Source organism: Loa loa (genome assembly GCF_000183805.2).
Source record: "Loa loa unplaced genomic scaffold supercont3.62, whole genome shotgun sequence".
In the NCBI taxonomy this organism is placed as follows: Eukaryota; Metazoa; Nematoda; class Chromadorea; order Rhabditida; family Onchocercidae; genus Loa; species Loa loa.
In genome coordinates, this window is record NW_018108242.1 from 81,690 (window position 1) to 96,421 (window position 14,732).

General features: G+C 36.8%; 4 protein-coding genes across 5 annotated transcripts in view; all 4 read left to right on the top strand.

Annotated features, from left to right (window-relative positions):
• Positions 1-2,031: 2,031 nt before the first annotated feature.
• LOAG_04784 (hypothetical protein) lies at positions 2,032-2,530 on the top strand (the record flags this gene model as incomplete). The annotated part of the gene is made up of 2 exons (XM_003140321.1): positions 2,032-2,179; positions 2,307-2,530. The coding sequence occupies 2 exons, from the start codon at positions 2,032-2,034 to the stop codon at positions 2,528-2,530; spliced, it is 372 nt and encodes a 123-aa protein (XP_003140369.1).
• A 1,622-nt stretch (positions 2,531-4,152) lies between these two features.
• On the top strand, positions 4,153-5,329 carry LOAG_04785 (hypothetical protein; the record flags this gene model as incomplete). The annotated part of the gene is made up of 4 exons (XM_003140322.2): positions 4,153-4,267; positions 4,361-4,461; positions 4,543-4,672; positions 4,947-5,329. The coding sequence occupies 4 exons, from the start codon at positions 4,153-4,155 to the stop codon at positions 5,168-5,170; spliced, it is 570 nt and encodes a 189-aa protein (XP_003140370.1). The 3' UTR covers positions 5,171-5,329.
• A 1,687-nt stretch (positions 5,330-7,016) lies between these two features.
• LOAG_04786 (TPR Domain containing protein) lies at positions 7,017-11,323 on the top strand. The gene is made up of 12 exons (XM_003140323.2): positions 7,017-7,226; positions 7,295-7,354; positions 7,469-7,585; positions 8,233-8,330; positions 8,469-8,663; positions 8,929-9,064; positions 9,165-9,302; positions 9,383-9,571; positions 9,854-9,982; positions 10,053-10,163; positions 10,387-10,472; positions 10,955-11,323. Exons 1-12 carry the CDS (start codon positions 7,047-7,049, stop codon positions 11,127-11,129), a joined length of 1,614 nt encoding a protein of 537 aa, XP_003140371.1. The 5' UTR covers positions 7,017-7,046; the 3' UTR covers positions 11,130-11,323.
• A 1,096-nt stretch (positions 11,324-12,419) lies between these two features.
• LOAG_17328 overlaps positions 12,420-14,732 on the top strand; it is a gene marked incomplete at its 3' end in the record, with an annotated part of 3,255 nt that continues 942 nt past the window's right edge. Inside the window, exons 1-3 of one of the 2 annotated variants that reach the window (XM_020449986.1) lie at positions 12,420-12,533; positions 13,897-14,212; positions 14,352-14,490. In XM_020449986.1, the coding sequence (XP_020306401.1) occupies positions 13,903-14,212; positions 14,352-14,490 (449 nt within the window). In that variant the 5' untranslated portion in view covers positions 12,420-12,533; positions 13,897-13,902. Of the gene's footprint in view, positions 12,534-13,843; positions 14,213-14,351; positions 14,491-14,732 lie in introns of those variants that run through there. The other variant, XM_020449985.1, reaches the window with a different exon arrangement.

Genomic DNA, 14,732 nt, shown 5'->3' on the forward strand with positions numbered 1-14,732 from the left:
CGTAATAGTATATAGGTATTTTCGTCTTATGAAATCCTTACAGTTTGTTATTATTTTGTTATCTACAGTTTGGTAGTGATTTATGCAAGTTTGAATTGCGAAATAAATTTTGTCACATTAAAGAACTGCAGAGTTATGCGTGAGATCCCATTCATGCATATTAGGCAAGATCTTTGGAACGACTAGGGATTTGTCTCAACATAAATATATGCATCGGCATTTTTGAGGATGCTATTTCTCAATTGCTATTTCGGAGTTGTCTTTTGAGAAAAAAATATATTATAAAGGGAACGCTTTTTTATTCCGGAATTTGATTCCTCATTCCAATTTACATTTGTTTATTTTTCCGTAAAAATTTATGATGAAGTTTGAATTACCGTAAAATGAGAACTTTGATGGCTAGGGCTTCAACTGGATAGCATTTCCAGTTAGCAGTTTTTGATATTGAGAGTATTCCTCGAATTTGACTAGTCGCAATATTTAACTTGCATATTGCTAGCTTATATTCCTTTAATTCAGCACCTATCCCGAATATTTTAGACATATTTCTCGTCTAGCCCTTCGCAGTCTTACTTGTTTAGGCCGAAATAGCATCCGTGGGAAACATGAGTACTTTCGATTAGCCCGTCGTTACTGGTCTACTTTTTGCAGTCAAAAAATCTAAACACTACAATATTGTCTTCATTAGGCTTATCCGCGCTTCCATTCATTTCACTCGCAAATCTTATTGGTTTCGTAAACACCACTTTGGTAACAGTATCTCTTCCTGTAAGTCATTCTACTTCAGTGAGGGTATTCTAAAAGATCTGTGTTACCCCCACAATACTTCAATGTCATTAACTAATCCCTCTTACGCTATGGCCTCTTCTACAGCTGAATATGTCCACATGCAACGCTAATTTGATTCATATTCTGCTCGAAGCCCTGTCAGCATAATAGCTTTACTGATTTGGAAGCTTCTCGTCCTTACCTTTTCTATTTACTGGACAACAGGGTACGGGATGGACGTTTGAAAAGCAGTATTTGAAATTAAATTACCAGCGGCAGCTAGCATTGCTCCACCCGCATACCATTCTTTATTCATGTCCTATCGCTAAGCGATAACTTTTCTTTTCTCTTGCAACGAATTTTGCTTCAGCCAAGCATTCTCGACGAACTATAGTATGGGTTGGGAGAAATAAAGGTGCAGCGGTGGTCTTTAATGAAAAAACTTGGGAATAGGCTTATAAGCAATGCAAACGGATGGATAAATGGGCGTTCTTAATAAACTCAACGAAGTTCCCCGTACAATGCGTACCAAATAGATTTAAATTTCAAGCTGATTTTTAGAACTCAATTTTGACTCTACCAATAAAACCCTTCATTTTTCTTCCATTCTTTGCAAAGGCTACTAATTTAATTTATCAAGATGAAGTACTCATCGTTCATTCTGATCAAGCACTACTCTTTTCCATCTAGAGTAAACCTCGCAAAAAACTATACTATTCTTAATTTATTTATTAGGCATACTTTCTCAGTGTTCGCTGAGCTAATTTAAATAAGTATGCGTATAGCAATATCGATCGTAACTATGCGATTGGTATGAGTAATTGGGAAATCAGCATGAATATCGGAATAATTAATCGTGCGGATAAAGTGCTAGAGGCATTTTATTCCTTTCTCTATACAAATATGAAAACGAACGTAAGGATGAATGTATACGGTATGGAGATGGATATGAGTTAAATAAATGAACTCGGACACACATATAAGTATGAATGACATCATACAGCACAACTGCTAATAGTATGAAAAGACGATAGGTATGTGAAATGGTATCTGACTTTCAGAACACACGAGAAATGAGTGTCGAACCATCGAGTTCAATTCGTTTCTAAACTAACATTTCGATTTGAACTGCAATTCAGAACAAGTCCTTATTTCAGTTGTTTCTTCTCAATGTTCTTTCACCGTCTATTTTCCCTGTTCATGCTTTGTACACTTTGTTTAATCACCGTCACTTCTCTCAACTGTTGGTATTGTCACGGTAAGATGCTGGCAGAGGAAAGCTGGATGATACCGGCCGGTAGTTGTTGCGAACCAGATGTAACCAAGTGCAACCGTAGCTACTGCTTCTTTGCAGAAGTACGAGGTTCATCTCCTTTCTGGATTTCTGGATGCACCGACGATGAATTCACTGGTAATCAAGCTAATAATATTTGCAACATTTTAAACTCCCTACACTGTGTATGTTCAACAGAAATTCTTGGTCGAATCTCGTAGAAACTTCATTATAATGCTCCCCGACAGATGATGTGGCTTTACAGGTTGTGATCAGCATGAGATACCGTACAACTCGATCCTTTTGCGATGCCAATGTCAAACTGACTTTTGCAATCCAGTTGACAAGATACCGCGTTGTTCTGTGAAGCTGTTCAACAATACTACAGCAAAACTTCCTGGAAGAATACAAGACATAAAAAGTGTTGGGTCAACTAACCGAATCAAGTCACTCAGTGCAGCAATGTTCCTCATATTAGCCTCAGGTTAGCGTGCCTTAGTTGTAGACTAATAAAACAGTTATTCTGTTATTTAGTGAAATGAAGACTAAAGTACTAAAAGTTTACTGCATTGTATATTACATAATGCAGTTTTAGCTCTCGTGTATACATGCTGTTAACCATCTTGAGACCGTACCTTGGATACAAACTTGTAAGATATTATGTTTAACAAATAAAACGAAATTATATGAGGCAATCACTTCGGTGGGACGGATGAAAACCAATAAATGATAATCATTTTATTTTTAGGCACTTCAGTATGCTAGTGGCGATGAAGTAATCGATTCGACTTTCTTTTCTTCTCTGTCGCATGAAAGCGTTTTTCTCAGACCTAATAGGAACATCCCTTACGGATCTAAAAAGTGAACGAAACCAAACATGATTACTTCAGTGAATGATGTGATTCAAGATTAGCAAAACGCACACTGCCTTCGCAGTTATCATTCTCCGGAGCATTGAAGAGGAGCCTGGCCCCCTTCTGCACCATCATCCTTTCCTCCCTCGGTGTCAGCCTATCTGACCAGTGCGGTCCTGTTAATGCCAAGGAATTTGCTGACCTTTACCTACTTCTTCGCGCAAAAATGTCCTGGAGCTTTCTTCTTCAAAAATGACTTCCAGCACCACTCATTTCAAAAGACCCATCTATTTCTCAATGGCTGGGTGGGTATTTTATGGTCTGCTAGGTACGACATGGACACGGACATGAGGTGAATTGGGCGTCATGTGTTTCTTTTTTCCTCAACGATATGAGATGGGCTTCCAGTATGAAGCAGTGAAATATTGGTCTACGTCACTCAGATTTGCGTTACATTAATCTAGAGTCTAAATTGAGCTCCATTTGCTGTATTTTAACTGATTGTTTACTCACTTTCTCCGTGGATATTACTGGTAATATGTTATCTGTTGTTATAAGACGTCATGCTGATTGTTATTATTGTTGCTTTGATATGTATTACATGATGCACACATTCATTGAGCATCGAATAAATTCTATTGGATCCTTTATACAGAATACCATATAAGTACGGTGGAAACATGACATGTTGGTGATGCATAACCTCTGCTGACGTAAAGGAATAGCAGAGAATCAGGAAAACTATGTCGAAAAAGCTAGGAACTGGTTGAAAAACAATGAAAAGAATCTTCGTACATGTTTCTGAAGACATTCAAAGCTCAAAGCACTCAAGGCTGACCTTTACCTACTCTCTCGTGCAAAAATATCTTGGAGCTTTCTTCTTTAGCAGTGACTTCCAGCACCACTCATTTTAAATGTTTTTCCTTTATTAATTTTCCAATAATCCTTCAATTTTTACCTAATATCAACTCTTACAATAACGACTGTTAAATATTAAGCTCGCAAGATGAGATGACGTTGGACGTTTTGCTGATTACGGTGATAATCATCTGACCAACGACTCTTACTGGTGCTGTTAGACTCTGTTCATCACAGCAATACAATTAAAGTGAGGTAGGAATATGATATGATGGCTTTAGAAGAACACCTGTAGCCAGAGAAATGCAAGCGGGTAAAAGAGTCAAGATATGTCACGCTCTCCAAGCACTGTGGTCTACTAGTTCGTAATATGATACAGTTTGTTACTTACAGGAAAAAATGGAAAGAACGAAATCAGTACTTATGGATGTGGACAAAAACTACTACGACATGAAGGATATATTAGCGTGCAAGCAAAGCCTTAGGTGCTTGTTCTCTAGTCCTCTTCCTCGAGGTAAATTGTTTTTTAAAGTTCTTGGCATCAGTGTCAATGATTTCCAGCAGCAATTGTTCGCCTCCTGCCACACAATCATGTTTACAATTTTAGAGATCTTTCACTTAATTGGTCAAAGAGCGCCCGATATGGAAGGAGGTTTCTGTCAGGCAGATTTGCCACTTTTCATGATCAGAACTCTGCCCAGTTGTAGGGTATGTTTACTATTTGATGGTGGTATCTCTAAGAACATAGAAAGAAAACATCCAGCATAAAGTTATGATGAATGTGTTCAGGTTGTACCTCCGGCCGAATTCAGTCCTATACAAATGCAAGTTTTGCGCGCAGCACCAGAACATGTCGATGTAATGCATTTGAATCAGTTCTACTTCATTCTTTCGAGACATATTGTCAAACTAGTTCGAGGTTACTTTATATTCTTCTTTGCTTTTGACAGATGTTTTCTCGCACATGGCTCAAACATTCCTCGGAAGCAACAGATTCCCGTAATACAGAGCTGCTTCCGTAGCAATGACTTCTTTAAATGTTTCAAAAAGCTAATCTTCCTCCATCTTTCGTTCCGTATTCTGTCGTGACAAGATGAGATAATAGTTTGGAAGAAAAGGCGAAGAAAAGCCGAAAAATCTAACGCTATCAAGTCATTTTTGGGTATGCATGACTGTATACATAGTGTTTTCAGGTGAGGATGGACGCTCACTGGCGGAGACAGCACTGTTTTCATTTCTCCAGCGTAGTGGTTGGATCTTAAACTGTGCGTTGCATCAAGGCGCAAAGCCAAAGAAAATTGATTCAACCGAAGTACAGCTTTATCGAGAAGCATTCACGTGTGCACTACAGTTCAGCCGTTGGTTCAATTCAAGGCAAGCCATCTGTCGTAAAAGAGACAGTAGTTATTTAGACTGAATCTAAGGAGTTTCTTCTTGTTATATTCCTTCCTTTCATCGAGAAATGCTGTTGACGACTTGGAGAAAGTGATGCTATTTGGCTAATTCTGCTGCTTGTGGTTTGAAGTTTAAAATTGTTTTTCGCTGACGTCCTTCACATTAAGTGAGGCAATAGGACATATATTGCAACTTTGGACATATTTTACTGGCTTCGCTACTTTACCCTTGTTTTCAATCTCTTGAAATTGTTCGTTCCAAAACACAAATATATTTTGCTTATCAGGAGTCCACTACGTCGCTTTCTTGATTGCTTTTCTTCTAAAACAAACATTATCTCACAGCTGACACTTTCACTGCGTTTTTTATCCTACTTATTTCCCCTCGTTTTGTCTGAATTTCTAGTTTCCGTAGTCTCAGCATAAATATGCTGTGGATCTCTTGCTTTTTAGCTTGAATTTATCGTGCTTTCTGGATCGGCTTACATGTGTTTGTGCTCCATACTTCTGCTGTAGTTTCTCACGCAAGTTGCGCTGTTTCCTGACTATATTATTCATATATATATATACTATATATATATATATATATATATATGCGTGTATATATCTGTCTGTCTATGTAACTGTGTACGTTGTGAACTGTTCTGCTTCGCTGTCGCCATCAAGCACATTCAAAGTCCGTGGAGACTACACGGTGTTTGTTTACGAACATATGTGTATTTTAGTCAAGTTCTACTCAGCAACTTCCTGGTTGAGCATATATTACAGTTTCTAGTTCACAGTAAGATCCCAAGTCAAGCAATCATCCTGTTGCTTATTTTTCCAAAAGAACTAGAGAACTGCAGCCTAAAATCTTCTCCATATTACCGCAAAACTTCAACTTTTTATACTGAAAACAGAGTTTGTTTACACCTATTTATATGCTTTGCTGTGGATGAATTATGGTATATTTAACATATATCTGTGACTATGCTTTACCGGTGAATTCATAAGTTATTCTCAGCACGAAGCACCTTGTCGTGGGAGTGTTTTGTTCACTTCGTAAAATACGTCAATATGAAAATAATATGCGGAGAATTAACAATGATTGTGCTAAGAATGATGGGCGCGACTTATGCGCCTCTTCGAAATATTTCTGTGTGCCTCAGTTTATCTTGTTTTTTTGATATACTGTTAAGTTAAGATCTTATACATATTTTCCTCACATCTTACTGCTAGAAATTTCTAAATTTGCTAACCCAAATATGCATATCTATTGTTATCCCTGGATTTCTTACTCGCCTATTTTGATGAAGATATTCTCGTATTTATCAAATGGAGAAATAAAAATTTGTTCCATTATCTATCTTGAGTACTTAGTTCCTAGTGGTTATGACCATTGCTTTTGCTTAAGTAAAACCAGGAATCGATGGTCTGATTGCGAGAGATGCCAATATGTTCCATTACTTCTCACAAACTGTAGTCAAATGTAGTGAGTCGTGGGTCCAAATATATCCGAATACTTAGAAGTCATATTTTAAATATGAGACGAGACTGAAGAAGATGCAGCGACGTAACACTGATTCCTCAACTTTGGTAATGTAAGACATAGACGTTTACATGCCTCAGCTCTTTCGTGTTGGTAACTCCGAAAAGCTATTAGTATATGTAAGGATTACTCGGTTTCTCATTTTAGAATGGTTTTGCTGTGTAGCTGTGCAGTGTTTTTTTAATGATGCACGATTTAAATGTGGTAATATTTTAACCTATTTGCTGTGTTGCATTTGGGTCTTGGGAGTGGCAGTGCTTTCTATGTTAAACGAATCGAAAATATCCGATGATTTACGAGATCCTTTTTAATTTTTAATTGCAAACTGCGAAGTGTTGGTTGTTTTAGCTGAATCAGAAAGACAGTGAACAATGCATTCTTTCTATGAGGATATTAGTAAGCTATTCGGTTTCGAGCTTTACGATGATGTCATTACACTTTATGAGCTGTCCTACGCTGAACAAATGTTAAATAACATGCAGGCTGCAACTGTGGTCTCAATGGTAGCCGAATCCTACTACCAGCGCGACAGTTTTATTAAGAGTCAGGAGGTGTGTTTACTTCATTTCTTTCTGTTGTCTTTGAAGATAAAGGAGATGATGTGCATTTCTCATTTCAGGCTTTTTATCGTGCGATTACGTTGGCAAAGGCATTATCAAAGCCACTCAGCAAAGATTTGGTATGTTATCCGTCTCTGACGAATTGCTTGAAAGGGAATAATTTACTTTTTGTTAATGTGGAAATGGATTTTGGATCCAGTTCGCAGCATTTACTTACTTGAGTTGCTTTCTAGAAATTTTCTGAAGCTGAATTGAAATATCGACTTCATCGCTGTTTGCTGAAGCAGCGTAAACGAGAGGAAGCAATGGGTGTCTTGGGTAGCATTGCCGAGGAGGAGATGACTCCAAAAGTTCGTGTTTTTCATCTCCTCACAAAGAAATTTTCGAGTAGTCGTTTACGTGAGAAATTGTATTGCTTTTTTAACTTTCAGTTATTGTTGAATGTCGGGGTAATGAAATTTCATATACAATCTAGAGCTTTGACAGGAGTGAAGGACTGCTTGATCCTTTTCGGGATATCCAAGAATTTGGTAAAACTATTTTTAATAATTATTGGATGCAGAAAAAATCCAAAACGAATTGGGGAAAATCAAAACATCAAGAACAAAGCGTTATGATATAACTTGCTTTAAGGCACTTTCAGACTACCAGACTACCCTCAGACTACCCTAATTTTTCTTTATTTTTAAAATTTTCCATAAGAATCAATGTAATGAAGAACAGCGCGAAAAGAAGACTTTATCCATATATATCCATATATTCATATTATCCATATAATTTTGACACTTAATTAAGTGGGTGCCCAAAAATGGTAGTGGTGGAAAGCTGAAAATCCTCTTCTGTCACTTTAGCATATGTAAAAATTGAATTATGCATACTTTATTTATAAAAATTGAATTCTGTGCTCCGAATGAGCAGCCAACTCCACATTTATTTATGTACAAGTATGAATAATAAAAAGTGTGAAGGGCGATATCTACATTCGGACTGGTTTCAGGTTATGTCAGCGTTGGCTCGTCTGCATCATGTACCTTCGAATGATTATACTAGTCGCGATAAGGTCAAAACGGTGGGAAATGCAATGTTGTACCATAAGTGAGCATGTCTTATTTGCCTTCACGAGAAATATCACGGACAGAGTGTATTCTCCACCAATTCCACACAGTTCAACAATTGTCGGAAGAAGCGGAACAGCAGAAACATTGCGTGTTTACAGGGAAAATAAATTTGCAGAAAAGTGGTTGAATTATGTCCAGAAGCCATCGATTCCTTGTCATCCATTGTACGGTATGGACTGAAAGAAGGAGTTTGCATATCTCACCGTAATCGCACCGTTCAGGCTTGGCTTAAAGCACAAGAAGCTGTTGCTGAACAGAAGCATTATGATGCAATTTCTCATCTCTCTGGTGTACCTCCAGGAAATTTAAAGTAATTTTATTTCCCACATTCTTACATTTCTTACCTAATCCAATATAAGCACTCTATCTGAGTTTCTTAACATCATTCATTGCGCTGAAAGACGGTGTGATAATTTTCTGATCTTCTTCTGCAAATACATGAAAATCCTGAGTTAGGGACAAAGATTCTATAATTGTAGTTGACTACCTCTTTTTTCTTTGAAGTAATAGATTCAATTCATCTTTATTCTTTGATTTTTAAGCGAGGATTGTCAAAATTAATTATTCACTTCCAGGATACTGATTGAATTAGGACGGTTACACTATACCGTGGGAGAGAATCAGAAGGCATCTGTATATCTACGACGAGCACACCATCTAGATCCTAGTACCTCTTACTCAATGGACATTTTGGCGTTTATCTTGGCACAGGTTGGGTAAACTATTCGATATTATTAAACTGCTTCTTAATTCCACCCCGTCGAGACATATATTTATCTATATGTGTGCTATTGAACAAGAAAGGTTTCAGGAGCAAAACTATAAAGATTTGGAAAATCTAGCGGCTACTTTGATGGACGCACAGGAAACTCCCGAAGCATGGGTGGCATATGCTTTTCTTGCTAAATGCCAAAAAAGACACGACAAAGCACTGTATTTCACAGAGAAGGTATTCTTTTATTTTTTCAGGGAAATATGAAAAGGTACTACCTTTCGCAGTAAACTTAATCTGTAGTTTAAACAATTTAGGCTTGCAAGTTGGCGGATTGGCATGTACATCCAATGGCAGTTTTGCTGAGAGCCCTTATTCTAATGGATAAAAAGAAATTCGACGAGGCTATAGCCGAATTGCGTGATGCTCTTGTTATCCATCCTGCAAACTATACGCTTTATGAAGCTCTTGTTCATGCATTTCTTCTTCAGGAAAAGACTCAGGAGGTTATTTTGATGAATTATTTGCTTAGTTCAAACCATCGTTCACTGTCTTTGACTACGTAGGTTTTTCAAATGTTCACTCTTAGAAAAGTAGTTTAAAATTATTCTCGATCCAGAAGTATAAAGAGCCAAAACATTGATTTGATATGAACTCGCACTACTTAGTATTTGATTACTACAAGTTTTCACTTCTCTATGCCATTATGTATAAGTTTTTTTGATCATTGGTAATTTTATTACTGTGAAATTTAAAGGAAACATATGAGCAAAACTTGTACGATTTAGGCTCGAATTGTTGCTTGTACATGTCGACACGTTCTTGGTCAAGATAATGCTCGAGCACTGTACCTTTGTGCTACTTTAGCTGCTAAAGACGAATCCACAGTGAAAGATGCACAGAAACTTCTGGAAAAGGTTGAAATTATTTGGTCCAAATACTTGCCTTGCACTCTGTCGATATACTTATGAAGAATTCAGTTTTCAGGCAATAGCGATATCCCCTCATTTATTAGACGCTGTATTCCTCCTTGTTGCCCTTTACGACAAAACGCAAAGTTATGAGAAGGCGATTACATTACTGAAGAAGCAGACTGAGGTAAAGTACTTTTATTAAATATTTTTTCTGATTAATTGTATTGTTAGAAGTAAAGTATGCATTCAGCTGCTTATTCAGTGATATTTTTACTTAATGAATTTTTTCATAACCAACATAGATTATCTTTTTTTGCTGTTGTGTCTGTATTTGCTGAACAATCCTTGCTTTCGGAAAAGTAAGATATGTATTTTATAATTCAACAATTTAATCATTCCGGTTTTAGACAACGGTGAACAGCCGACTTCATCGTTTACTTGGTGATTTCCTGACCAAAACGAATCGCCCAGTTGATGCATGCCACCAGTACAGGTTGGAAAGCTGTGCTGTTGCAAGTTGTACAATTTTTATAGTTACCTCGTTGTCTTTTTCATTTTACTCTTTATCAAGGAATTTACCTATATTATTGTATTCATGCTTCCTTCTGTTAGATTCATAGTTTTGATAGACGGGTTCCGGTTTTTTTTTTTTTATATGTACGTCTTCCACATTGCATAGACAAATTTCTTTGCATAAAAGTTTCATATATCTTTTATTTTCACTTACTGTTGCTTATATATGCATATGCTTACGTTTAGTTACCTTATAATTCATCGGAAAACCAGTCGTGTATTAGAGGGAGTCACATCCTACATGCCTTTCAATTAGTATAGAGTAGTAATAAGTTGAAAATTGACAAATGCTTACATTTTATATCAAGATGGAGTGAAGAAGAGTTATTGGCAAAGTGTTAGTAGTAGTTATTGTTGTCTTTTGTCATAATTCTTTTGATAGGATTGACAGTATGTTTGCAGATTAGCGGTTGATGGTGATGTGAGTGCAGCTCAAGCAATGGATGCATTGGAAGGAATATTTGGAATGAACACTCCAGAGTGTCTAGCATCGGTTATTTGCCCTGGGGCACCACGACGTCGAACTGGCCAAGTATGTCACAGTGACCAGACGCCAGTTACTGAACGGAATATCTAATAACGTATGCGATTTATGCGATTACCATTGAACATTATCACATTATCATATCTGCAGAGAATATCCTGAAAATTATTGTTTGTTCCCTTTGTAGATACTGTAAATGTTATGCACTGCAACTGTATAGCCCACTCACCACTTTTTTCGATAACAAGTGATATTTGGAGAGAGGGAAATTGCAAGCATTCTGAAACCTTAGCTTTTATTAGGATTCATTGATGAAACAGTTAACTGTTTTAGATTCATAATTCATCCCGGTATTGCAAATATTTGCAGTGCTCCACATGTTTTTAGTACATTTTTATGTATGTACTAATGTCTATTGTGGTTGTAATTGATAGTGCACAAAAGAGTGTATATATATATTTAAAAGAAATATTTCCATATGTTTCTAGCACATTTTCATGTATTAATGTCTATTATGGGTTGTAATCGATATATATATATATATATATAGTGTGGCACATATGTGCAATTAAATGTAAGCAAAGAGAGAAAATGTGCTTAACAATGAATAGACTGCCCAAAATACTGGTGCGTTTTGATTTCGAATTCGGAGATTTTTTTAATAAAGGCCTTTGCTTAATTGTGTAATTTTTTTTTCGGAAACATCGTTGTATCAGATAGGACATCAGCCCGGAATGTTCACTTGGGTTATTATTAAGCATCTTCAATGCTGTTAGGAAATGACTCTTTTTATATTTGTTGTTGGATGGTTTCAAAGTGCTACTTGAGGATGCATCTGAGCCGAAATAAATTGAAATAAAAAAAATTTCTCTGAAATATCCGAATCCCCTTACACTCATGATATGATAAAATCCTTAGCTCATAAATATTACAGTATCTTGCGACGAATGGTTAGTACCTTTAAACTATGCAAATGCGGAGTTAATTAGGTCAGGTTCACGACATGGACGTGGAAGTTTCCTCAAAATCCAATAAATCTACCCGAACATTATGGACGGCACCAACTATATTTCATGGTGAGACAATTGGTGCTTCTGAAGACTCGTTCGCATGGCTAGAATAGCTTATGCATGCGACGGCTTAGTTGGAGTAATGGTGTTGGGTGCAAGAGCTTTTCCTAGGCAAGGGGCACATGCAACATAATAGGCATATCAGCGAGTCAATGACGTGTCTGCGTTGATATAGCGACCTGATTTTGCGTAAAATTGCGAAACTTCATAGATAATATAACATGATTAGGTTGCATTCTTGTTTACCTCTATTTCGCTGTGTCCCCTGTAAGTTTGCCCTCTTTCTTGTTTGTTCATTTATAACCATATATTCTTCCAGGTTTTAGTCTTACTCTCTTTAGAGTTAGTATTATTTGTGCGGATAGTAACCGAGTACAATAAAGCTCAAAGATCGGTCACTCAGATTGGAATGGAGTGCTAATTAAAGGTAAGTTATCTTCTTGGTCATTTCCAAATCCTGTACGTTGCTTATAGTTCTTAAGGGAAGAACGAATTGGTAGGTTTGTGAATAAACGTCTTTCCAAGAATAATCCATGAGATTATGCAATTATTTGTCCTCCACTTGGTGTTTGATCAAATGGGAAGGAAAGATGTTCAAGGCTTTAAAAAAAGGAAAGATAAGTATTGGAAAGATAGTTAGGGAAGAATAGATAGTTTTGTAGCCTTTAACAATGATTCGAAATTTCTGGGATACTCTATTGAAGAACACTTGGTATTCTCGACAGCTATTCAAGAGTTTGACGGCAGTTTTTGAAAAGTAATTGTGGAATGTTTAGTTGGGTGGTGATGAAGGAATGTGGAAGAACATTCGGACTGTTAGTCACTATTAGAAGTAACGAACTGAAATTCGAATAAGTTTGTTAAAGAGTGCTACAGATGAGTATGAGAGGAATGGTCACATTTCCATGATCTTTAATGTGAATTCTTTGCTTGTTATCAGAACATCAACTACTAACAGTGGTGGTGCTGTGGGTCCTTTGCTTTTTGAACTGTGTGTTGATCCCGTAGCACTTCCACTCCTTTCTCTACACTGAACAATTACACTCAATTATTTTCACTCATTACTACTGGTTCTTTCACAAACCTCTGATGGCATCTTTTTCTAATATGGTTTGTTCTCTTATTTCATTTTTTTGCTCCTGCTTAAATAATTGTTTATAAAAATGTGAAAAAAGATGTTGACGCAAGAAATCTTCAAACACTTTCAATACCAATAAAGTTTGCCATACATTCTTAGTTTTTCTTACCGACTGGTTGCAAAAGTTCGGTAAAGATAAATCGAGATGATGGTGAAAATCAGAAATTATTAAAAATGGACTAAAATGGTCAAGTTTCTTGAACTTACGACTTGGAAGAATGCCAGGCATTTCGCGAATACTACTCAATAATACATGAGTAATAGCCAGTGTATCAGTGTGCTGACATTGTCAATCCATCCCATCCATCAGTGATGGGATCAAAAAACCTGATCACTACAAATAACGCGAATGCAACATTCACGACTTCTTTACCTCCCAAAAATGAAAATGGGACTGAAAAGTTATTCAAAAAATGGAATTATTTCATAGATAAGATAATCTTGATTCTGTAGAACGAAATTGTTACTCAGAGTGAAAATTTTCGACATATCCTTAATATTGTAGGGCTTCTCGTCCGATCCAGCATGGTATTTCTTCCTTTTTGGCTTGATAAATTGAATAGCCTGTATCTAATATTCTCTCCTCAGTTTATTTCTTTATATTAATCACAAAACTTTGAATGGATTTAGTATTGAAACAATGATGTTACAGGATGCAATGAAAACACGTTCAGCTCTGGACCCGGCAAAACGAGCAGCAGCGTATGCAGCCGGTAAACAGCATGTAAAAAGTGGTTATAGGATAGGTGTTGGCAGTGGTACCACGGCCAAATTTTTCGTTGAATTTCTGGCTGAAAAAGTGAACGATGGTACAGTGAAAGATATCATCTGCGTGCCTTCTTCATTCTCAACTCGCCAGTGGCTAATCGATTCTGGTTTGCAAGTAATTGATTTGGAAAATACCCTTGATTTGGATTTGTGTATTGATGGGGCTGACGAAGTGGACAGTAATCTGAACTGTATAAAAGGTAACTCATTTCTTTATGTCATATTTACAGAATACTGCTGTTCTTTTGCATGCTGTTTACAATTCTGTTCTAACAGAAATTGCGTTTTATGTTTAAAGTCACAGGAATCATTCTAAAAAGGTAGTATACGATCCTTCAGGTGGTGGTGGATGCTTAACTCAAGAAAAAATCGTGCAGGCAAGTGCCAAGAAATTTTATATCATCGCTGATGCCAGTAAGCAATCAGAAAAACTGGGCGATAAGAATTTTCCCATTCCAATCGAAGTCGTTCCATTTGGGTAGGTTTTTCAGCACTGTAATTACGTTTATCCGCTATCAAGTCCAGGAGGCTATTTGTTCATCTTTATTGTTATTAGTGTTTTTTGCTTCGTATGTCGTCTGGTTTCATGCGACTTGCCTCGACACACCATTTATGAAGCTCCTAAAGAAGATTTGCATGATAAGTGGTCAAATCATTTCGTTTGCTGATTAAATTGGAAATGGTTTAGACCGGCTAACTTAGACATTCAACACTTAGACA

What these genes read in the sequence shown, in the direction of transcription:
- LOAG_04786 (XM_003140323.2), top strand. Translation starts at nt 7,047, where the DNA reads ATGCATTCTTTCTATGAGGATATTAGTAAGCTATTCGGTTTCGAGCTT. An exon ending in AGCCACTCAGCAAAGATTTG is followed by an intron (nt 7,355 to 7,468) that starts GTATGTTATCCG and finishes GTTGCTTTCTAG; the next exon opens with AAATTTTCTGAAGCTGAATT. An exon ending in TGGCGTTTATCTTGGCACAG is followed by an intron (nt 9,065 to 9,164) that starts GTTGGGTAAACT and finishes GAAAGGTTTCAG; the next exon opens with GAGCAAAACTATAAAGATTT.